At 32.7% G+C, this 27412-nt stretch overlaps 1 protein-coding gene across 1 annotated transcript in view; it reads right to left on the bottom strand.

Moving 5' to 3' along the window:
* The window catches only part of LOC124530229 (Down syndrome cell adhesion molecule-like protein Dscam2), a 236252-nt gene extending 210129 nt beyond the window's left edge, over window positions 1-26123 (bottom strand). Inside the window, 2 exon segments of the mRNA XM_047104284.1 lie at window positions 9065-9175; window positions 26019-26123. Of these exon segments, the coding sequence (XP_046960240.1) occupies window positions 9065-9110 (46 nt within the window). The 5' untranslated portion in view covers window positions 9111-9175; window positions 26019-26123.
* Between the last annotated feature and the right edge of the window lie 1289 nt (window positions 26124-27412).

Here is a 27412-nt window from a genome sequence, read left to right as displayed (position 1 = left end):
TTTATGAATTTCATGCGGGATACATTTCTTGTCGGCTGTTCCAATTGTCAGTTTATGATAAATTTATATTTTACTTCACATTTAATTTATTGACTTTCTTAAGATTTAAGAAAGACTAAGTTTATTAATAAATAAAATAATTATTAAAATAAAATAAACTGTAATATAATAAACTTAATCTTAAGTGATAGAGTATCTGGAAAATTGTTCAGTTTTAAGAAACGTATCAGTAAAATTATTTTATAATTACGAATTTCAAGGAATACAGAGGAAAACTTTATGAGCTTATTTATACGATGAAGACAAAGTCCATAATTTGCTGGTATGGACTGGACAAGGAAAGCTAAGCGAGTAAGTTATTGCGTGCGCCGCACCATTAGTTAGTAATTGGGCTAATGGAATATGATATTGTAACGTTAAAGAAAAGATAAACACTAACTTAGATGTTGAGCTCAGAAAGGTAACTAATTCATACAGTATATTTAAAATATAAACTATCTAAATATATATAACTCAAAGGTGACTGACTGATCGACATAGTGATCTTTTGACGATCTCCATGGTCGAGTGGTGTGTACACCGGTTTTCATAGCTACGCCACTCCGAGGTCCTAGGTTCGATTCCGACGCGTCGATGTAGATTATCATTAGTTTAACATAATGTTGTCTTAAATTTTCGCGATTATTACACATTTAAATAAAACTAATTATAACGGATGAATCGCGTATATGTACCCGTGACCACGAACACTGCAAAGTGCTCGAAACGTCGGGATGTTTAAAAATAATTAATATACGCGATTCATCCGTTATAATTAGTTTTATTTAAATATAATTAGTTTTCTATATTGCCTTGGGTCTGGGTGTTTGTGGTGCCGTCGTTACTTCTGATTTCCATAACACAAGTGCTTCAGCTACTGACATTGGGATCAGAGTAATACATGTGATGTTGTCTCATATTTATTTATTTATTATTATTATCAACGCACAGCCCAAACCACTGGATGGATCAGACTGAAATTTGGCATGCAGGTAGATGTTATGACGTCGGCGTCCGTTAAAAAGGAAGAGAAGGAAGGAAAGGATTTTGATCAATTCCACTCCTAAAGTCATAATATAGGGGGTGATGATTTGTATAAATAAAGAAAGCATAGGGATCCTTTTTACCAAAACCATGACAACCAACACTCTAAAACGAAAGCGAAACCGCGGGCGACTACTAGTGTATGTAATGGAAATAACTCGGCCTCAAAACTCCAAAACTATAATCCGAATCAATTGACTTGAAATTTGACTTATTTTGGTCGTGACATAAGTGTTCACTAAAAAGGGTTAAGGATTGTTGGAAATTTGGGATTCTAGGTAGGAAGTGGGAGGGCTAATCTGTATATAGTATTTATGATTAAATATAAAACTTTGTTCAAGAAAGCTGTTTCTAGCAATTTTGATTCACGAGTTTGCGAGCTTAATTTTATGTAATGGAAGGTCGTAAATAAGGATTTGTGCAACGAGTTCTTTCAATTATAGATAGTTTAAATGGATGTGGTAACTGAAACGCGGATCAGGAACCATCCATTCAGTTTAAATTTAAATAACTGCCGTAATACATCTTAAAATTAAATTCGAAAACAAAAAGAAAAAGATGTAATCTCGTTGTGCTCTAAAGAGTCGTGTATGCCAGAGGATTGTATTCCTTACGACACTAGTTTATGATATAAAATCGGATAACATTCGATAAATTTATACGCACGACGCATTAGCATATAAACAAGATACCGAGCAACTTTGTATCTTTCAGTACATCGGTTAATGAAAACTCCGTTTGAGGTTATTAAGGCTTTATAGAATAACAGTAAAAGAGATATTGGTACAAAATATTAACCCCCACAAGCCCCGTCTACGTTACTTATTTGTATTTGGAACCATAAAATATATTGATAAAATCAAGTGATTTTGTGTCTTTAATATCGCTTTCACGTCTTAATAACTACTGAACTGATTCTCATCTATACATATAATAAAATTGAAGTGTCTTTTTGTATTATTAAATTTTTTATTTTTTTATTTTATGGTATAGGTTGGCAGACGAGCATATGGGCCACGTGATGGTAAGTGGTCACCATAACCCATAGACAATGACGCTGTAAGAAATATTAACTATTCCTTACATCGTCAATGTGCCACCAACCTTGGGAACTAAGATGTTATGTCCCTTGTGCCTGTAGTTACACTAGCCCTTTTTTACTCAATGCATGTGTATGTATTATATATACGGTACACATATCAAAACAACATTTACAATATAACATTTTTTTACATCTCTGGAACGGCCGGACCGATTTTGAAGGGACTTTCACTGGCCGATAACTGATAAGGAGTAACTTAGAGTACAATTTTTTTTATATTCAAACGCGTACAAGGTCGCGGGCACAACTAGTATGACATATTATCGTAAAAACTTTCATACACGTTAGGGTATAGAAAACTACATAGTCTACCTTACATCAGACCTCCGCTCTTACTACATCATGCTTTAAAATGATTGCAGAATCATATTCCTATTGAACACTAAAATATATATGATTTCAAAGTTTTTAGGATATCGTTAAGTAATTTACAAATGGGAAATGGAAATCAAGTCAAACCAAAAATAAATGATCTCGGAATGCTTATTTGTGGTAAAATCCACAATGCTGATATTTCTGTCAAGATCCCTAGTAAGGGTAGGGCAGGGTTCGATCGAATGTAACATTCAAATTTTGAGTAAAATTAAGGTAAGTTGAGTCGGAATCGATCTTAACCATGGACTTCTTAATGCTTTCGAATATTCTAGTGTTGCCAAATCCTAATTTTTTGGCGTCATACCAAAAATATTCAAGAGATAAATATCAGGGTTCAATTCTTGGCTCTCACGATCTAATATCAAATTGACAAACTTTGAGAAATCGCAGCTATCAATCTTCGAAGTTATTCAGATAATGTTCTTCCGTATTCAAAAAGCAAATCTTTGAAAAAGCAATAATTTAATAAAATATTAACAAGATATATTGTGTTACGAAACTTTTTACTGTAATTTGAATAACAAGTACTTTGATATTAATATTTATCAGATGTACAACATTAAAAAAATATTTTTATATTTTGGATTTTCTTATAAATACAAAAGCAAAACTAGAGCAAATTTCCTGTTAGCTCATCTTAGTATAATGAATGTGATTAATTTTTAAACATCGAAATTAAAATAAAATAAACACACACACACACACACATACGCACACACGCACGCATGCACGCACCCACTCACAAAAGCACGTACGCACGCACGCACGCATACACACACATTATCTAGTAGTAAGTCTTTTGTGGCTGTATGTAGTGAATTGATTTAATACAGTTATAATTTTATGTTATACACATGCCTTACGCCAGTGGACTCCGTTTGCTTACCTTGTTACGTAATTAACTTCCGTTTATGAAATAACTACTGACAGAATCGAAAAAATTAAAGTCATTATTTGTTTACATTTCACTGGCCTAAATGATACAGACTATGACTGTTGTTTAAATCATAAACGTGCAAAACATTCACAGAGAACTATATTTAAACTTAATTTAAAAAGGTTTGAACAGTGTTTATTAGACCATTTACAAAAAAAACTTTAACATCTTATATGGAAAATGGGCCTCATGATGGTAAGTATTTATCACTGCAATAAATGTTGGTAAGGTAAAAGATATAAGCCATTAATATTATAACTAAGTCGAAGGCACCACGAAATTTTGGAACTAAGATGTATCTCTTGTATCTGTAGTTACACGCATTGACCCTTAAAACCTAAACACAACCATACTATGTAATGCTCTAAATAAAACAAAAAATAACCTTAAAATTAATAAAAACATATTCGAAATCTGATAAATATTCTCTTTATCTGGATTAAGTTAAATAAAATAGTAAGTTTAAAGTAAACAAATCCAAATATACTTAACTAATACTTTAAGACTAAAGAAGACCTTTTGAAACGTAGATTCAAATAAGAAGAACTGACTTAAAATCAATAGGTACTCTTTTTCATCTTGTTTGTTTAAATCTAGAAAACAACTATTGAATAAGACTAAGAACTCAAGGGATATAAAAAAGTATGATTTTGAACAAATGACAAAAAAGATAACTTTGGAACGTGAAAAGACTAACGAATAAGCATTTAATTAATTCCATTCAGAGTATCACCTAAAATGTCGTCCGCAAACATTGTTTATTAAACCTCATAATGGTGGAAACGAAAAACAAAATGGGAACAACAAAGTCATGAGTTTCGAAACGTCCAACCTTATTTATGAAGCCTTGTATTTATGAAGCCATATTTCATTGTTTATAGAATGCTTTATTCCGAAACACAATACAACACAATACATTCCTGTTTAATTGTATTCCTCTCGCTTAGTACCTAATTGTTTTTAAATTAACGTAATATTACACATTTCGTGAGGGTTTGTGTAACTTGTACGAGTAAATATCGTTACAATACACTTTACTTTGTACATCTGACGTTTGCTTTTCTGTGTTTTGAGTGTTTTACTTGCTGGAGAGACGTGTGCAAACCCGTCTGGATAAGTACCCATGATAGCATACTATACTGTCAAACAGCAATACTTAGTATTGTGGTTGTCTAGTTTGAAGAATAAGTGAGCACACTGCAGGTACAAGAGACATGACACCATAGGTTCTAAGGTTGGTTGCGAGTTGGTTGTATAAGGAATCTATACTCTATATTAAAATTTTATATTTTTGAAAGTAACTCTGTCTGTCTCCTTGTCTGGCTGTCGCTCTTTCACGACAAAACCGCTGAACCGAATTAGATGAAATTTGATATGAAGCAAACTTGAACTCCAAAAAAGGACATAGACTATTTTTTGTCTTACCAACACCCCAAACCGCAAGCGAATATGAGCCAAAGTGACCACTTACCATCAGGTTGCCCATTTGCAAACCTATAAGACATTCAAAATATTTTAATTGGAGAAAACTAGACCTAGGCCCTACCTAGGTCTAGTAAACCTAGACCTCGCATCTTTTCTCGCTTTTGTAAGTAAAAACTGACTACGGCAATACGCTTTAAATGTTTAGTACCGCAAAACTTTAATATTCAAAAAAAAAAAATCAACTAGTTTCAGGGAATATTCCAAAGGGTACATGGAAAGCAGTATCAAGTACACCGAACAGCTATACTTAATATTCCTATATTTCGATTCGAAGGCTAATTGAGTTCGTGTAATTAGAGGTATAAGGCACACATTAGCTCCCAATGTTGGTGGCGCATTGGTGATGTAAGAGCTTGTCATTAGCCGGAGGCCAATCTATTAAAAAAAGAACCTTTCTTCAGAGATCTAAACTATTACTATAAATGTGTAAGTAAATTTGTCTGTCTGTCGCTCTTTCACGACCAAACCAATGAACTATATTTTATGAAATTGTTGTGAAGCAAACTTGACCTCCAAGAAAGACATAGTCTTCTTTTTGCCTAACATAATATTAATACCAACCGCTAAAACACGAACGAAGCCCCAGGCGACAACTGGTATTATATAACTTCAGACGCTTAAGAATCAAACAAAAACCATTAACGGTAATTGAAACAATACCGCGCACAATGACTACGATTGTACGATATAATGTAACTCGGTAATATTTCCCAAACAATTGTAGTGACTCCAAATTGCTGTTGTTTATATAAATTTATTTATACAAACATTTTTTCTCTTCAGGTTTTTCATCTGTCCTGGCGCCAATTAAAATGTAAATTGGAGTCACCCGCCGCGCCTATATGGCGCTTGTATTAAACATATACGTTTATACGTCTGCCAAAGTATTCAAAGTGAGCCCTATTACTTTTGAAATAAAGTTCATATTTAAATGTCTTTAAAATGTGTTTTATTTATGAAAACTACACTTTTGATACGATTACATACATTTTATTTGCAAAAATAACTTTTGCAAAATAAAAAATATCTTTGAAGCTAAATTAAATGTTTGTTTAATAATCTGGAATTTTACTGAAGTACCAGGAGCGCATGAACCCGTGAGGGTTATCGGGGTAAATTCCAACTTTCTTATACATATTGATGGGCATACTTCTATGCTAATAGTAAATTGACTTCTCGCACCGCCGTACTAATATTATAAGGGTTCTATATTTCGATTAAGGGTTCAGTTCTGTCTAAGGAGTCCATAATCGTTTTGACTTATAGCCCAACCTCCATTTAAGGAGGGGGAAATAAGGAATGTGAGTTGGAACGTAGTTGGTACTACTTGAAGTGGTAAATAATTGAAGTCTTTTGTAGTCATTTTTTTTAATATTAAGTCTGAAGAAGTGCCTTTATTAATTTATTGTGACAAAATTAAGATTATAATTAACTTAATAAATATTCATTTATCGACCTTAAAATACTTTTATAATGCTCGATGGTCCCGCGGCTGGAGCGTATTAATCATAATTATACTCTAAGATTAAGTAGCATTATGGTTTTTGTGCCTGATTTGTATTTATAATTAATTTCACACTCGGCTAAGGAAAACTTTATCAAGAAATTTGCACGAATCTAATGAATTTCATCTTCACCTCTAGCAGAGTAACTTAGCAATATTTAGTAGTACTTAGCAATATTTACAGGAATACTTTAAATTTTGCTAGGATTTTTACATCAGAAAGGCAGGTAAACTGACAAATTATAGTTAGTAGCCTCCATCGCCAATAAACATTGGTGCTGTAAGGGATATGAACTATCCTTTACATATAACGGGATTATTTGGGAACCAAGCTATTACGTCTCCTGTTCCTGTAGGTATTCTGGCTCACCGTCAAATTGGAACACAAAAATACTAACAATTGCTGTTAAACGATAAGCTGTATAATATTTGTATAGATAGGTGGTTGCCTACTTAGCAAATTATTCAGAATATTGGATATCAGGTCGAAGTTGATATTGAAATACCCTTCATATAAATACTTAAAAGGAAGTCATATACTCGACGTAATCTTACGTTAGATTATGCAGAGGGCTTTGCAACGTTCGCGTAGTCACTTTTGAAAATGTTAAGGCGCTTATTGACAAGCCGTATACTCAGCTTATGCATAAACATCAACGATCTTATTCGTGTAATGACATAATATGATTATTTTTATTGAATTATGTTTCTAAAATGTTAACATACAAATTAGAGCAAGATCTTTCTTCATGAATTCCAATGGGTGTTTAGATATTGTACTGATATTGAATTGTTGGATATAAAAGACTACAGGCTTAAACAGCAATACAATATTCTGGGCCATGGTAGAATCATTATCATGTATCTGCACTTGAAACGTTCATTGATCGATTTGAAAATTTATGATTTATTTAAAAAAAAATGATCCCAATGTAAGTAGCTAAAGCACTTGTGTTATGGAAAATCAGAAGTAACGACGGTACTACAAACACCCAGACCCAAGACAACATAGAAAATTAATAGTAATCTACATCGACTAGGCCGGGAATCAAAGCACCTCGGAGTGGCGTACCCATAAAAACCGGTGACACACCACTTGACCACGGAGATCGTGATACACCAAAGTGTCACCAATATTTCTTCTTAACAGAAGTGCAGACCACAGTCAACAATATTAGTATTTTTTACATTGCTTTTGTATAATATAGATAGGACGAGCAAATGGACCTCCTGATGGCACTTACAGAACAGACAGACAGAACTTAGATTTTATGTCCCTTGTGCCTGTAGTTACACAGGCTCACTCACATTCAAACCAGAATATAACCGCAATATATTTTGTTAGAAATTATTTCTGTCGCAAATTTAGCACATTCATTAAATGTTGGTTTTATTCAACCCGCAATCCACATATTCCATTCACGTTTTCCTCAACTGGTCCTGCCCTACTTATATGAATATATTTAGCTATTGTAATGTCTATCGTATTTGTTCCAAAAAAATCTATTCTACTTTATGGGATAGAGTCCACGGTTGTGAATTATTATCGGAGATAAAACGTTTGGTATCCCAGAAAACATTTATTTGCGGGAACAAAGGAAATTTTGTAAAGTACACGCCTTGTTAGGATCTGACAAGTTTTGGCAACTCTCTTGAATGTTTTACAAGTTACATTCGTCGACCATCCCTAGAATACCTTCGTTTTCAATTATACATGATACAAACAAATGAAAGGTTCGTTGCTTTGTCAACGTATAATTTATCTGAATTCTATTTTTAGAAATGGTTAATGCTTGTAGTAAACAGATATAACGAGAATACGTAGGAGGAAATAATTTAACTTAGAGTAAAGTATTATTATAAGCACTCTTATAAAGTAGTTGTTATATCAATTATCATTCAAAGTACGTCAGCTATACTGACTCATAATGAGATGAATTATTTAGAAGGAATCTACAAAAAAAATCAACTTTTAACATGAACAACACACCAAAAACAAGAAACTACCATTTATAGAATATAAATATTTATAATATATATATATTAGACTGTATTTATTTATTGTGTATTCTCCTTTGTACACCCCTACCTCTTTCTATATCTGTTTTCCTCTACCTTTAGGTTGCCTGGAAGAAATCGCTGTGTTAGCGATAAGGCCGCCTATTGCACATATTTCCTAACCGTGTCTATATGATTTATTTACTGGTGTACAATAAAGAGTATTTTGATTTTTGATTTGATTTGAATATAATCAATCATATCATATCAATATGATCAATCACAATAATCATAACAATGATTCATTATGACCTCCGTGGTCGAGTAATGTGTACACCGGTTTTCATGGGTACGCCACTCTGAGGTCCCGGGTTCGATTCCCGACCGAGTCGATGTAGATTATCATTAGTTTTCTATGTTGTCTTGGGTCTGGGTGTTTGTGGTACCGTCGTTACTTCTGATTTCCATAACACAAGTGCTTCAGCTACTTACATTGGGATCAGAGTAATGTATGTGATGTTGTCTCATATATTATTTATTTATTATTGTTATTATATATGCATATTATATTAAAACTCACCCATGGCGAAGAGTATGATGAGGGCGGACACCACCCAGGAACACATCGTGGTGGATCAATTTACTCGATCACATAGTTAATTTGGTTGCATTATACGTCGCCGCCTTGGACCTGAAAAAGAAGTCAAACTGAATTCGTACACTCTTCTTAATTGTAATGTAATAATTTAAATATTCTATACATGTACTAAAATTTGGGTCTGTTTGTAATATTGAAATAACCGCTTCTTAAAATGCTTATGTACATATTTATACAGAGTATGCATTCAGACCAAAATTTCATTTTTCAAAATTTTGTCTGTGTCTGTTTGTCCATGGTAATTTCTCGAACAGCTGGATCAAAGCACCAAGTAACTCAGGCTACGTTTATTTTAGAATTAATGTTCAAACACACCAAGTCACAGGTACAACTAGTTTTTTCATAAACTGTATCATATTCATATGTCATAAGATTATAATATGTTTTATTTGAGTTTAATCATTTAATTGTAGCACACTATTCCCATCGTTCCCTTGGTACCTTATAATAATAGGGATTACCCGGCAGAGATCACTGTAAACGATGAGGGTGTCTTTGTCTACTGTAAGCTCTGCACTATTTCCCTTACTTGCCTAGAATTCAATAAAGAATAAATAAATAAAACGATGTCAATGACCCATTGCTTATCCAGAGTTAATGCTTTTAGCAAAGATAGGGATAATATCGCTAATTGCATAATACCGATATGAACCTGATCAGACCAAGTATTACAAGTTCTCTTTGTTTCTATGGCCGTTGATATGCCAAAAGTTCCATAGTTAGGGGTACTTTCAAATACCTGATCGTAAGTGTCACCAGCGCCAATAGATGTACAATAATTTTATAATAATAATAAAGCCTTTTTTATTTCTCATAATGTTAAAATATTTTATAAAAGAAAATACTTGTCTATGTTAGTGTTGCATTGTGATTGTTTCTGTTTTTTTTTTTTGTTAAACTATACTATAGGAACCCCTTCGTAGGGTATAGGCCTCCTTCAATTCTTTCCATTTTTTCCTATTCTGTTTTAATGATATCCAGTCTTTCTCAGTCGTTTCTTCTATATCGTCTCTGCGCCGTCTTAGTAGTCTGCCCACAATGTTTTTTCCTTGTAAACAATAATTTTATATATCCCATATATTTAATTTTATTAATCCTAAAACTGAAGTTCTACAGAACCGTTTCAATAGTTTTTGAACAATAAACGATTACAAAGATTTTAACCACAAACAAAATACTTAAAACCAAATGAGGAAGAAAACTAGCAACTATTTTAAAAGTTTTACTGTATTCTCTTTTTTGGATAACGATTTAAAGAAGCTTATATATTAAAAGCTCTTGGACTAATGCCAGATTACCTATTTAAAATATTGGGACGCCAAAGAATCGCTACTGAATATTGCTTGGCGCTTACATGGTCTGCTTCTTATTTCATAATATATATAAGGCAGGCTGCCGATCAAATGAACCACCTGATAGTAAGCGATCCTCACCGCCCATAGATATTGGTGTAAGAAATATTAATCATTCATTGCATCACCAATGTTCACTAACCTTGGGCCAATACTTAACCAACTAACCGGAACAGAACTGTTCTGAGAATTGCTGATTGGCCATACAAGGTCTGACAATCTTCTCAGATCAGATATTCTTGTAAAGCTTCTCATCAAATTGACTTCCTTTGTTAGATATAACTGAAACTAATGCTTATAGTGTGTTTATAAAACGCAAAGGGTTTCCTACGAATTTGGTCCTGTAATATTTAGCGAGTTATATAATTGTGCAGTTGCCATCGAAAACTCTATCCAATAGGAGAAAATGGTTCTAAAATATTAATCAAATAGAAATATGAGTTGTGTGTATATATAACATAAGGGTTAAAACCGCGTATTTTTTGTCGTTGTGCAATATTGAACGTCAATAACCATACGAATAATAACACTGGACGAATATAATATGTGTGTCGGAGTTGTAGTGAAAGAATGTGACGATGCCTGTTTTCGATTCACTTTTGTCCATTAACAACTTAGTAATAATTGGCAGAAAAATTATTAATATTTTATTCCTTCTATTAAAATTTCAAGTGAGAATATTGAAGAAGAGATTGATAAAAAAAAATGTAAATGAGCAAATTTGCATAACAAAGGATACAAGGACAATAAAGGAAATATTAGATTAGTGAAAAAAAACTCTCAGCGAATGACGCCGATAGCAACAATGTCTCAAGAAATCGTTAAAATCTTTGAAGACTTCTCGAAGACTTTTCTATTTCATTTATAAAGAGGATTTCAACTTCTGTTTTCATTAAAATATTTTACATCGGAAATAAAATAAGCGATACAAATTAGGGACAAGAAAAACGATAATCTAATTTGGAAAAATTTAACTTGTAAAATTGTTTGGCGGAATTGTTGTTGGTAGGACTACATTGTGCTTATTTACTGCGGCGTCGTATTAAAGTTTTTAAAGGAAGATAAGCGCTCTTTACAAAGAAAAATAAAAAATGTGAATAATTTTAAATACAATTTTTTTTATTTTATTTAAAAATCAGTTTGTTAACTAACTCTGTCATATTATAATAGGTAGCCATTAAGACATCGGTTTTGTAAAAAAACACATACGAACGATTTCTATAAAACAAAATACAGTATTACAGTATAGTAAGCGAACTCTTTCGAAAGAAACCGACTAGCATATAATAATATAGTATATCTAAATATATTTTACACAGTGGTTGTAAAATAAATTTAGATCTATGTATATATGTACGTCGTAACTTGAGGAGTTTTATCTCACTTGACTAACTTCGCCTTATAGATAAACCAGTTTTCTCCCACGGCTTTGCTCGCGAGAGAGAGTTGGTTGTCATGTGTTAGGTAAAAAAGTGTAAACCTATGTCCATTCTTGAAGTTCAAGTTTGCTTCATAGTTTATACCAAATTTCATCAAATTCGGTTCAGCGGTTTACTCGTTAAAGAGCGATAGATAGACAGAAAGAGTTCCTTTCACATATACAATATTAATATAGGTCAGGCAATAGGATATTTACCGTCATCTACATATCCATCCACCATGCACCACACATGCTTATAATATATTCTGTGTAAATATTGGTTTAAATGAAATATATCAATGAATATAGAATTATTAAAACAATTTTATACTATTTTCTGTATTTGAATCGACGACCCCGGGGTTATTCGCCTTTTAACTTATTATGAGACAGTCGAGCTAAATTATACACCTACTACGAAATAGCGACTACAGAATTAATCAAAACTCACATATTATTTTAGTTTATAAACTTTGAAGACACCTGCAAAGTTTTACTTAGAGATTAAAACCAATTCATCAATCTCGTCGCTTTCTAAGCGTGTGTTCGAAACTTTCGTCTTCGTTACCCACTTCTAATGTCAAACATTTTCCGACTCCTCAGTGAACATTAAAATAACATATTATATGTTTTAATACATCTTTCAAAAGTTTTCAGATTGAGGATTCTAACATGTGACTGTTAATGTACTTATTAGATGGTGACAGAGTCGAAGCTTAAAAGTCAACGTACTGAGCAGCTGCTCTAGGCCGTTAGATACGATTAAGTTGCAAATTATTATGAAAATTAATATCACTACATAGTACAGAACAACGTCGCGCTTTTTCTGTCCCTATATTCTTTGTATGTTTAAATCTTTAAAACTACGCAACGGAATTTGGTGCGGTTTTTTTAGTAGATATAGTGATTCAAGAGAAATATTTTTATATATATTACATAGTCAATTTAGTAAAGAAACACTGATAGTTTTATACCGTGATGTCATATCAATGCACCCGTGTGAAGCCGAAACGGGTTGCTTGTTTTAAACGAAAATATAACAGTATAAAATTTTAAACACAACAAAAATATATAATTTGAGCCCATGCTTTTCTATGTGTATGACTACCATTAGCCATATCTACCAGGTTAAAAAATGTTAATAGTTTGTCATATTTTGGATACTATTTCTAACTTCAGATTTAAGGTCACATTTTTAACGCTGGCCCGGAGGGTGATATTTTTATAGGATTAACGCAAATCCAAATATATGCATTGAATATAAAAGAATTGTTTGTTTGCTGTAAGCGAATATGTTTTTGTATTTTTGGTACTTAAGTTTTGTTTATAATCTGAATTTAATGCTGTACTGAATAAAACCAAATAGTATTTGAAACAATTGTAACAGTTTGTTTTTGTTATGTACACACACAAACACATGCATACATATATATTAGATGGAGAAACGTAAAAAAGTGGCACAAATTTATTTTAAAAAAGTATCAAATGTCATTATGGTTATTAATCAAAATTAAAACAACAATTATCAGTCCAAAGGAAAGACGCATTCTTTCTTAGGCGGGTGTACAAAAATGTATAACAACTAAGAATTAATATCAAAGCAACCGAAAAAAATTACCACAAAAGCCGGTGATTAAGAAATTTCAATTAACAGAAGACTTTCCATCCATACTGTTAATTACAAAGAGGTTATTCTGCAAGAATTTATTGATGAAGCAACTTGCGATAAACATGTACTGTGACTGTAATATAATGGAAATCATGGTTTTCAGTGCACAATGCAGAATCCATCCTTACCATTATACTCCTATGTGAGTTATTCGTAAAAGGAGAGTTGCCTTCCGTAGATTCATTCTAAATGTGAAGTTAGAAGAAGTGTCTCTTTTTTTTAAAGAAATTCTGGCTAAAAGTGCACGAAAATGCCAAAATGCCGTTTTTCCTTGCAAAAAAAGAAACCTAATAGCTCAAATTGATTACTTTTGCTTCATGGGTGGGGGGCAAAAATTATCATAAAATGTCACCCCTATCACCTCCAAACGAAATACGTCGAATTACCAATAATCCTGTATATAACATATATATAACGGATTCAGGTTGTGTCTGTATTCAGTGAAGTACAAAATATTCAAGAAAGACTTGTTTTTATATACGCTTTAATATTTTTTACATTAATCTAAAATAATATAAGGAGACTCTTACGAGCGCTTTTGAATCGTTTTACAAAATTAAATTGCATGTGAAGCTACCTCATGAAAGAAACGTAGGTAAATTTTATGGAAAAGGACTGGGAAGATTCATAGCAATTAATATATTTCAAATTAAGTTTCTTAATCAACTATATATATGAATACTAATATCATTTAAATGAAAAAATATTATTTTTTAGCGTCACGGCAGGACGACAGCTAACATTTAGATATAAATATTGTATGGTTGTGTCTGTGTTTATCGTTTCAATTAACTATGCATATACATATAATAGTCAATGTTTTATTTTCTATACTAACAATTCGAAGACATTTTTTAACTTTTTATTAAAATCCCACATTAATAATTAAGGCACTCCCACACTAAAAAAGCATTTACTAGTTCTTGTTGATTTTTAGACAAGAGTTTTGTTACTTTCACACTAAAATAACTACTAAATTGATTTTCATGAACTTTACAATTTTATTGCTTATCTGAATAACACATCTACTATAATTTAGAAATATATGTGAATAAAATCTTAGAACTTCCTATTAGGAGAGTTAAGACAGGATGAAAACCAGTACTTAAAGAATATATTATGTTACTACCAAAACTGATAAAAAAATCTAAAACACGTCAAACCGTGGTCAGATGTAAGGTAAAGGTTCCCTAGGGATGGAAAACCTTTCAAGTTTCCCATATCGAATTTACACGAACGAAGTCGGTCGGGTTAATAATAGTCCCTGGAAGTCATCAGTTTTGGGAGCTCGTAGTGTTTTTCCTCTGTCGAGTCAATTGACTGTCATCATATTATTAACTGAGGGAATAGGGATTGCACTTATGTTTTATAGGATATTTATATATGTATATCTTATAGTTATACCTTTAGATTATAATCCAACTACCTTAGGTGGTCACCATCGTTCATAAAATGAAAATCAAAATTAACTTTATTCAAGTAGGCTTTTCCAAGCACTTTCGGATCGTCATTTTACAATTAAGAGAAGCTACCACTGGTTCAGAAAGTATATTCTACCGAGAAGAACCGGCAAGAAACTCAGTAGTTACTCTTTTTCAACATTTAAAAAATATAAAGTCATGTTAGTTAAATACAATTATTTATATTAATATATCCTGCTTGGAAGTCAACAGGTACTAACTCAACGCTTTTTTATCATATATAAAATCTTGTATCGAATAATATGCCTTTTTTACCAATGTATTTTTTACAAACGATTTGAATTTACGAAACGGCAAAGTTAAAAATATCTGCGGAATTTTATTATAGAAACGGATACTTTGCCCCAAGAAGGATTCATTGACTTTGCGGAGTCGGAAACTGGGCGTTATAAGCTTATTCTCACTTCTAGTGCACATACAATGACTAATACTGATTTTATCAAAGTGATCAAAGTTTCTGTTAATATACATAATATTGTTGTTGTTGTTGTTGTAAAATATACTGTAACTCAACAGTGAGTATTACTACTTTGTTAAAAACATCCCGATGAGAGTCTCTAGCTCATAGACATTGACACTGTGAGATAACAATTTCTTAATTGGGTATATTGCGATACTAACCATGGTAACCCAGATGTTATGACCCCTGTACCTTTTGTTACACTGCTTCTCACTATTTATGTTTTGTATAAGTGAGTGGCACCTTCTCAAACGTGTTTGGAGACCTGTTACAACAACAACAACAGCCTTTAAATTTTCCCACGTCTGGGCTAAGCTCTCTTCTCCTTTTGAGGAGAAGGTTTGGCACATATGCTCAAGTGTATATATATATATATATATATATATATATATATATATATATATATATATATATATATATATATATATATATTTGAGATTTTTTCCTATACTATTATTTAAAGTTACGCTACAAATTATTCAACAGTCAACAGATAAAAACATAGCGAACTCTGATGACTTCTCCAAGTTCTGACAAATGTGACAAAGTTCTTTGGTTTATGCTTTAATTTTAATCCAGGTTTTACGACTTGGAAATTTACGTTGAAAATGAGAAATGGAGGTGGAGCCCTGACGCGGTGTGTTGATATAACTCCAAATTACTGACTAGAGATAATACGGCGTAGTGAACGTTTAGCTGATTTTATTACACGACACCGCGGAACAAAGAGTCGTATCTGCTACCTAAAATACGTACAATATGTAACGTTTCACGTATGCGTTGTTATGGTTCAATATGTATAATTAATTCAGCCTGCGTTTTTTTGTATTTTTTTTCTATGGTATAGGTTGGCGGACGAGCGTATGGGCCACCTGATGGTAAGTGGTCACCATCACCCATAGACAATGACGGTGTAAGAAATATTAAATATTCCTTACATCGTCAATGTGCCACCAACCTTGGGAACTAAGATGATATGTCCTCTGTGGCTGTAGTTACACTGGCACACACACCCTTCAAACCGGAACACAAAAATACTGAGTACTGTTATTTGGCGGTAGAATAACTGATGAGAGGGTGGTACCTACCTAGACGGGCTTGCACAAAGCCCTGCCACCAAGAAACTGTTTCTACATATTACTATATCTATATTACTCCACGCTCTTTGGCAACTAAGCTTTATTTATTTAAGTATTTTTAAAAGGCATTATCTGGTATTCGTTTTGTATACGGTTTAACAGTTTATCTGCGTGTGTCTTTATTATTAATAATAGTTAATATCAGTGTAAGTTGTAACTTGAGATTGTATTATTGTTTGAGATTTAAGGTATTAAATAGTACATGTATTAGAAATAGAATATTCTAACATGTAATTAGTGGCAATGAGTCGATTCTGTAGCAACTGGCGTTTCAGTGTGCAGTGTGGACTGGGAGACGCTGCGAATGTAATTTGTGAATGTAAATGAGCCACTTGGAGCTCAGAGTTTCGTATTTCAGATTTAGGTAGTTTAGGTTTTTGGGTTAGGTTTCGTAAATCCTTACTAGCTTGGGACTTGGTTTATTCATAGAGGTATTAGAAATGAGCCAGTTTATTCATAAAGATTTTATCATACATTCTACATGGTCATATATGACGTTTTTTTTATTTTTTATGGGCAAGTATATTAGCAGCATAAGGCAAAAATAACCTTTAAATTATTACAATATTCAGGAATGAATATTTATATTATAAACAAACCTAATTAGTAGTAAAGTAACAGCCTGTAAATTTCCCACTGCTGGGATAAGGCCTCCTCTTTCATTAAGGAGAGGGTTTGGAACATATTCCACACGCTGTTCGAATGCAGGTTGGTGGAATGCACATGTGGCAGAATTTCTATGAAATTAGACAGGCAGGTTTCCTCACGATGTTTCACCCGCAATCATCGGATAAGTTGCATGCGTTTTAACCACCAGCTCTATAAAACAAACCTCCTTGTTTATATTTATTTTATTCCATATTAAATAATTATTATTGTGAATTATTTCAAGAAGCATCAACATTTCATATAATTACAGCTTTACGTTTTAATTTAATATATAGCTTTTATATCAAAGAAGTAAATGTTATACAAACAAGGCTTACACTTGATATAAAAATAATAAAAGTATGGCAATTGTTCTAGACGTTTTGATGAATTGCTGCACAACTTACTTAGTGGTAGCGCTTTGTGTACCACCCACTCATCAGATATTCTATCGATAATCAGATGTACTTACTTACTATGTATGTGTTACTATGGTTATGTAGGGTCAGTTAGACTGTGCAACTGCAGGAACAAGAAGTTCTTAGCTTAAACTTATTTTAATTTTGTTTGGGTGCAACCAGCATGTTGGTGTGATATAAGGACTTTTCATATTTCTTATAACGCCAATATCCACGGGCGATGGTGGCTACTTACCACTAGATGGCCGTTCTTACCTAGAACATGCGCGACGCTCCTAAAATTTCCAAAAAACGCATACGACGTCAAACGTCATGAAAATTTGAAACGAAACAAAATGTCAACCAATCAAACTGTTTAATCCGTCGAAAAAGTGTTGCGATATGTTTTATCAACGAGGCAGATGCACACGCCATTCATTTGTTTCTATCAATCACTCATTCTTTTTGTGACACTTCATGTAAAATATCATCATCAGTATTATTAGAATCAATGTAATTATTCTACATAAAAACATGTTCTGACATTTTAAAGTTCTTGTAGAATAAAAAAACTATCATATATGATATCTGAAAACATTGCACTCCTTTTATCGGCAGTTATGTAAAATAAAACATAATTCTAAATTTAATATCTTATGTAGAAAAATTTAAACGTTTATATATTATTTCAAAAAGCATAGAGTTGGAATTACGAGATTCGTTTAAGTTCGTATTTATATTTATGAGTTGAAGCTTGGAACTGATTTTTGCACACTTTTGGCGCTGTTGGTGTCAATATAAATAAATAAATATGAGACAACATCACATACATCACATTACTCTGATCCCAATGTAAATAGCTAAAGCACTTGTGTTATGGAAAATCAGAAGTAACGACGGCACCACAAATACCCAGACCCAAGACAACATAGAAAACTAATGATCGAACCCGGGACCTCGGAGTGGCGTACCCATGAAAACCGATGTACACACCACTCAACCATGGAGGTTGTCAATAGAGTTTATCAATTAATAATAAATAGTAAATTTTAATACCTACGTACACTTTATACCATTTAAATATATGTACAAGAAATAAGTTCCAAATTCTCTCCTTAAGCAGTGATACTGATATTGATGAGATATTGGACCCTAACAAGGAATTAGCATGTTTTTATTGCACTGAGCTTTTAAATAATTCGCTGAGACAAGATTTAAAAACAACAGAAGTAATTAAAATTAATAATAATAAAAAGTTGATATACCTTAAACTGCATTATTAATGATTGATTTTTTTTTTCATTGACAAGGACAAATTTATTTCCCCAACTTCAGGAACCTGTCTGGCCATTCAATTTGCGTCCAAAATTTTAGTTTTCGAGAGCAGCTCGCTAACAACGGACTCGATCAAAATCAACGACGCGCAATAAAAAATATATTTTTTTATTTTTACAAGCTCTCAGTGCCGATTCTATTCGCACTGTTTTACTATATTTTAATTATGGAAATATCTCCATAACCAATACAGATATCATAATAGTTCATACACTTTACATTTCGAGGATATTCGCATTGTTATTTTTGTTATTCATACAGAATATTTATTTATTGGTTATCTTTACATATATACATAAATACATAGTCGCTTACCGCTGTCCGCCTCTTCGTATTTATAGATCTTTAAAATTAACCTGTGGATTTTGATGCAGTGTTTTTAGAGGAAGGTGTACGAGTATACGTATAATACATGAACGTTATAGTAGGATGTGGTAAATAAAAACATTTTTTGATAATTCGAAATAATGTTTGTAATTCATTTTGTGTTTTCTAATGACAGAAAATCTGTGAACGTTGTTGAATATTCTGTAATTTATTCAGTACCAGCATTGCACCGGTGCGAATAGCTAGTTTTCTATAATTATCAGCGTAACTTTATCACTTTTACTTGGGCTTCATGCAAGTTACCCATTCATCATTAATATAGGATTAATACAATAAATTTAATGTTTATATTATTAACTATTGCCACCGTGTAAATTGCAACGCAAGCTGTAACAAATATCTATACGCATAAGTTTCATAAATATGTTGAGTTCGTATTATTTGGTAAATATATTGGCAGGATTTGATTAGGGAACTGAATACACCTTACTTGGTAAGGATGTATTGACTTTGAAGTTAGAAACTTGGTGTTATAAGTTTGTCTTAACTTTACGTGTTAACACAATGTTTGTCACATTGTTTGTTTGTGTTGTGGCGTTCTCCCACGCACACAAACGCACCACCTTTTTATTTGGCCATAAACCAAATTATACTTTGAAAACTAACGTCAGACGTGACGTCTTGAAATAGCCATCATTTGTAATAAGGAAGAATAAAATATCACATTTGATTGTTAATTTAAAAATAACAATCATTTATGTAAATGAAATAAAGAAGAGCACTTAAAATAGATCCCTGTGGAACGCCCATTTTTAGTACAGACTATGAAATGTATTTCTGTTACTTTAAATTTAAACTAATAACTATTAGTATATCATTGATTTCTCAGGTCAGGGTTACCAGGAAGCCATTCTCCAATTAAGAAATGAATGGAATATATAGATGGAAAATGCAAAACATGAAAAATTTTATGATGAGAAAAAAAAAGATTCATTTCTTTTCGTTTCGAAATAAAATTTACTCAGTTAATCTGAATCTAATTTGGAGCGTAAGATCCAGGAGATATGATATAAAATTCTTTGAAATATTTATCACCATACTCCGACTCAGCGTACCTTCAAATCAATTATGCATAAACTTAACGAGAGATAATAAAGGGAGCTATTCATGAAGCTTTGACAAATCTAATTAAGGTCCTCCATTAGCCGAGTATCATCTCTTTTCACCATGAATTCTGTCCAATCATTTCTGATTTTCAGGCGAAAAAATTCTGAACGATTTAATTTGATTCGAACGTACGTTTCTATTTATTTTATTTGTTTGAATAAATTATTATGCAAATTCGAAATAAACTGTTTAATTTTACACTCGCTGAATCACGCAGGTGATTTTTGTATTTATAGTACAGTGTTTATTCCTTCTGAATAAATATTCCTAATATTTTAGGTTTAAAATATACATGTATTAATTTACGTAAATATTAATACGAAAGCTTGAAATAACAAACATAAAAATTTATATTAATAACAATAATAATTTAAAATAGTTACGGTACAAATGACAATGGTGGTAACCAGATTGGTAGCATGGTATGGTACCAGCATCTGCCCGTTGAATGGCAGTTCCTATACCAATCAACCACTCCTCTCCAATACCTGTTTTTAATACCATATTTTTTTAAGGTTGACAGGATCCATTCGTTAAAATATTTTGCTGTTTAAAAGCATAATATTTCATCACATATTGGTACATTTTTATGACACATAATATTATCCTATCTTAGCAGGTGATGCGTATAAAATATAAAAGTAATCGATCAAATTTCGTTCTGAACCTCTCGGGCTTCGGTGAATATGAAAGAATATTTTTATTTTATGAGAACATTGTCTTTTTTTATAACGTGACATATTATATACGTGAAATGCACACAGAATTTCCTTATCTAAATTGAAACAAATTTATCTGGATATGTTTTTACTTCTTATTTAGAAATAAAAGATGAATGTGATTTTAAGATACTTATCATACTATGTTGATTTGCATATATTACTTGGTGGTAGGGCTTTGTGCTAGCCCGTCTGGGTAGGTACCACCCACTCATCAGTTATTCTACCGCCAAACAACAGTACTCAGTATTGTTGTGTTCCGGTCTGAAGGGTGAGTGAGCCAGTGTAACTACAGGCACAAGGGACATAACAACTTAGTTCCCAAGGTTGGTGGCACATTGACGATGTAAAGAATAGTTAATATTTCTTACAGCGTCATTGTCTATGGGTGATGGTAACCACTTACCATCGGGTGGCCCATATGCTCGTCCGCCAACCTATACCATAAAAAATGTTTAACTGGTAGTAAATCTCTCTCTCTCTCTTTATTTTGTTGAAATGTTACTCTAAAATTGAAATAACAACAATATAAATAAAATACTTCTATTAATAACTCTAAAATAAATAAATAAGTATCCTGCAGCTGGCGTAACTGGTTATATAACTAATAATTAAAATAACAGTAAAAGACGCGTCGTTTTGCATTCAAAAACCTGAAAACTACAGCCTATTGAAATATTATCAAAAATAATTAAAAAATGTAATCTTTCACGAGCCTCTGTATCTATTTATCGTCCGCGATGTCCACGTTAATCGTTGTTTTATGTTAAAGTTGGTCGTTTACAACGTACCGTTGTATTTTTTCGTGTCCAATCTGATAAGCTGACAGCGGTGGCAGAACGCGCATTATATGTGATACTATCGGAGTTTTCCACGCTTCTCGCTTTTTTGACAACGGCCCTGACAGCTCGGGTTGAAGGAAAAACACATTATGTTTGTATTTACGATGAATATTATAAATCTTTTTATCAAGCTAGATAATTTTTAAATGTGCTGTAAAATTCAGTGTTATTACAATACAATATAAATAAGTACCGACTTAATTATGAAAATAATATAATCGCCTTGTAAGAAAATATTCCATAGGTGTATTACTTCGTTTGGTACTCTTTATTCATTCATTTGTTTAAGAGAGTTATACATATATGATCTATATAAATAATAATTATATTGGAAAATAGAAAACAAAATACGAGTAAGTACATATAGTTTCTAATTTAGATTTTAACCAACAAATTCAAAAATATGTTACTACTGTTATCTGTTTACGCAACGTAGTAAAAATCTTTAAATACCCTACTGAAAGTCTTAACTATTACTAAGTTTTTCTTCATCAACGAGCATGAGACTAATTATGAACACAAATTAAACATCTGAAATGCTTGGCTGACTTTGAACCTGTCAGCGTCGGTTAAGACGCCTTCTAACTAAACTATCGTATCTACTATAATGTAATAGATAAGCTTGGTGGCTCTTTCTAACGAAATAAAAACTTTGCTTACAAAGCAACACAAGAAGTTTATTCAATTTGTCAATCTCAAGGAGACAAAAATCTCACATGTGTTTTATTTACAAATAGGGAATGTCCTTTTTAGTAATATTATATTCGGGTCGGCATTAGAAATTCGCATCCCGAATTTGATGATAGTAGGGGTTGTTTCTTAAATGCGTTGTTCCCCTCTCTCGAAATTTACCACTCCCAACCCGCGGAAACCCATAGTTTTTTTTTAATGTGCGTTTAAAGTTACGTGTAACGGATCGATATTTTACATTATAATTAACCTTAAATCATTATTTTTATGTTTATTAGCTTTTTTCTGTATTATATTTTAACAAATACTATATTAATTTATAGTAAAACGTGTAAAAATTTAATTTAATTTTGTAGTGAAGTGACTTTTGTAAAGAAAATAATAATCACCCAGAAGATTTTACGAACATGACAATAGAATACAATATAACATAAAATATAAAAAATATCAATTTATCGCATTATTAGATGTAGTCAAGTATATATACAGATAAATGGTTCTTATAAATTTATAAAATATACCTATTGTTGTTTCTATTTTTCACCCAAAATTAACAGCTGTGAGGGGCACAGGAGTGGCGAAGCCACTCCGGCAACAAAAATAGTAGATAGTTATAGTAGCTAAGGATAGGTTAGGTTAGGTTAGATTTTATGACCAAACGCTGCGCAAGCCGAGCGAGCGAAGCGAGCGTGCCGCGGCAGCGGCCGGCGCAGCGCCAGAAATCACATTGTATACCAATAATTGGAATTTTATATCTCTCCCCTTCCAAAATTTAACTAACAGTACGAATTTTGATGATTTTAGTATTGAAATTTAAAAATTGAAAAAAAAAAAACTAATGATTTCCGCGCGGGGGGAGTGGTGGTGTAGGTACTACACCACCCCCCCTTACCCCCCACCCCTTCCCCAACCTTAAATTCGGGATGCGAATTTCTAATGCAATCCCTTATATTCTACTTTGATGTATACTTTATGATCTTAAATATGGATTTTAAATACCAATGGACATTGGTACCTCGTGAAATTATAAACGCTTCTTACATAACCAATACGCTACTAACATTGAAAATTGAGATTTCTTTATCTCTCGCACCTGCAGTTACACTGGCTTACCAACGCTTCACACTGGATTACAATAATGCTAAGTATTGCAGCTTTGCAGTGAGTGGTACCTACCCAGACGGGCTAACCCAAAGTCCTATCATCGAATAAATGCCTTTGTTTCAGTATCCTTATTAAAGCTGGTTAGACTATAAAATTGTAATCTAATATATATGCTCTAAACTAGTAGTCACCCGCGGCTTCACTCGCGTTTAAGGGCGAGTTGCTGCTGTTATGTTTTAAGCAAAAAAAGTAGCCTATTTCCTTTCATGGTTTTTCAAGTTTGCTACATACTCAAATTCATCAATTTCGGTTCAGCGGTGAAAAAGCGACGGACAGACAGACAGACAGTTGGTCGCTTTGTTGTAGTTTAATGTATTTTTGACACCTTAAAATTAAGCTAGCCAACTATCTTTGTGGCTATGTGCACTAGCACAGATAAAATATTTACTCCCTCACTGATAATCCCTATAGGACGGCAAGACCTGGTCCTGTTGCCTGCATTGAAATGCAAGCAAAACAGATGTTTTCAGGTGTAAACACACTTCTAACTGCCAGACTCCGAAATTACGGTTTTTTGACAAAAATAACTTTTGACCTCGCCAAATTCTTGAACCCAAGACCTTGGTGATTTTTAGTCTTACATCTAGCCACTAGACCAAATTAGGTAATAATGTATATTATCTATCTCTCTGTATGATAGATAATGTTTAGTTAAATTATGAAGTTTACATCAAGTGTCGTTTTGAATATTTCAAAGACCTATTTTAGTGTAAGAAGACAATCCCACCGAAACATTATTATCATTACAAAAAATCAACGATGAAAAATTCGATGTCACGAGTCGATGAAATGAAAATGAAGTGATGAGAGACTTTCGACTATGGTATAGGTTGACGGACGAGCATATGGGCCACCTGATGGTAATTGGTCACCATCACCCATAGACAAGGACGCTGTAAGAAATATGAACTATTCCTTACATCGTCAAAGTGCCACCAACCTTGGGAACTAAGATGTTATATCCCTTGGGCCTGTAGTTACACTGGCTTACTCACCCTTCAAAGCGAAACACAACAATACTGATTACTGTTATTTGGCGGTAGAATAACAGATGAGTGGGTGGTAACTACCCAGATGGACTTGTACAAAGCCCTACCACCAAGTAAGTATGTGCGATACACACAAAGGCTACGTTAAATGTATATTTTACTAATAGATAAATAAACTTGCAATGTAGATTGTATTCTTAATTAACCCGATCTATTATCATTTTTTATCTAAATAAAGGAATATTCATACATACTTGATTTGCTATACTATCTCTATTAATAATATTAACAGATTATTTTTAGCTAAAATCTTGTCACTGCTTTCATCGAGATTCAATAAAAATATAACATTTTTAAACCAATAAAAGTAATACGAAACTGAATATTTTATTTACTTTCAATACATTATATAAACCATTAAATTTTCAAGTTGAAATATAATAAATAAAAATGTCGTTTATATATATTGGTTCCATAATACGCAAAAATATAAACTTCTTATAATGTAAATAGTCAGTGAAATTTAACTTTAAAAAATTATAAGCTTGGTCTGTATTGTAGAATAAGGGTTCATGTACTTCGAAGCTTGACAGGCTCTCGGAAGAGGAGTGGGAGAAATAACAAGGGACTCGCATTAAGTACTATGGTCAGGGGTTGGAAGTGGCGAGACCTTATTATAAATTATTTCAACCATCCAAGAACAATGGTTTCGAAAAGGTAAAAATGTATCTGAGCTAATTTCAAATTCCAGTTTAATTTACAGCATTTTACAATACAATTATATAAATAACGATACTTTAATAAATATCATTAAGTAAAGTTTCAGAACTTTTCACGAATATTTTTTACAGAAAATAATGATTGATAGACGAATCATTATTGTAATGTTTAATATCTTATAACTATTTACGAACTCGTATTTGTTTTGGTCAGATCAGTAGCACGAATAATCAGCTGACAGATAGCGACGTAACCTCTTACCCTCTGCGTTTCAAAATCCTTCGCCGGCTTATTAATAAACTGAACACTTCAAGAGACTTTAACCTGCAATTCACGGGTTAGCAACGATTACGTACCTAGTTTTTCCACTGTTTCTTTCGCACTGACGCTAATTCTTATTTGAATGAGAGGGATGAACGAGGGTCCCGCGCCACGGGACGTCCGGCGGCAGTCGCGTCGCGAGGCTGACTGAAATCTGTGCGGTTCTCAAGCAGGTCAGGTCACCGGTAGGGGCTCGTTCAGAAACTGAATAAATTGTATAAATGTTTTAACATCGGCCTTTCAGCGGCAATTTAGAGGGACCGAATTTGTTGACGTTTGAAATTTTATTGTAAACAATTTATCGTGTTAACGCGGGTCGACCTAACTACGAACATTGTTTTTAATGTAATCATTATAAATGTGTTAAAAAAAAGTTATGCGTCTATCGTTGTGTAATTTTAGAAAAATAACGTAAGAAATTCGAAACACTTGGAATGAAACGGAATTGTAATTTGTGTCTATACCGATTTTATTAACGAATTTGTATTTTGGTTTAAATATTTACTTACATGTATATGTAAATATTCATTAAAATACATAGTAAATACATAAAATCGTGGCCATATTATGTAACAGATGTTACATTTAAATATTTTTTAATCATTGTCAAATATATTTTAAAACATATTAAGTTATACGTAGCTATATACATATATATACACTTAAACATACAAACATTGTACAATTATTCTATATTTATTTTTCCTTTCGTTCCCAAAACAATATCTCTCGGCGCCTCACCTTTGCCTGTTATCCTCCCAATAAATTTAATCCTCAAACAAAACCCAAACAAACTTCATCAAACACCTCAATATGAAGAAGGCTTTACTCAGCATCCCACCACCACACGAAAAACCAGTGTAAGCACAAACACCCACACACAGAAAGTTCACAACCTTCCTAAGAATTTGATACTGTTTTTGTGTGTGGGTATGGAAATACCTGACGTAGACGTGTACATCTGTGTGAGTTTTCCTGAAAATGGCCGCCCAAACCTCAACGCATGCGTACAAATCACAAACTACAGTATTCCATTCCTACATTAAGCGCCAGGCAATTTTGATTCTTATTTATGAGTGGTTAAGGTGATTGTATTGTTTAGACGATTTGAAATATAATTTTGCTAAGAAGTACGGCGGGCTTTTGAAGTTGGAAGTTGGTAAGGACACTTGCGGCAAGCGTGGAGGGAATCAAAATAACGTATGCTTACATTTAAATGGTGTTGCTTTAATATGGAGCCAAGAGAAAAGAGATGTCTGGCTTACAGACTGCTTTCATTACTTTCAGGCTATTTATAGTATACTATGATACTTTGAAGATGAACCTTAACGTACTTTATAACTATTAAAACAGGTACATTTTATATTCGTTCGCGTAATGTGTTATACGCTCCGAAAAGCATCCATTTGTGCTAACTTTAGAGGTTGAA

This window comes from Vanessa cardui, chromosome 1 (genome assembly GCF_905220365.1).
Source record: "Vanessa cardui chromosome 1, ilVanCard2.1, whole genome shotgun sequence".
NCBI classification, from domain to species: domain Eukaryota; kingdom Metazoa; phylum Arthropoda; class Insecta; order Lepidoptera; family Nymphalidae; genus Vanessa; species Vanessa cardui.
The sequence above is the reverse complement of the archived record's forward strand: the minus strand, read 5'-3'. Positions and strand labels throughout refer to the sequence as shown.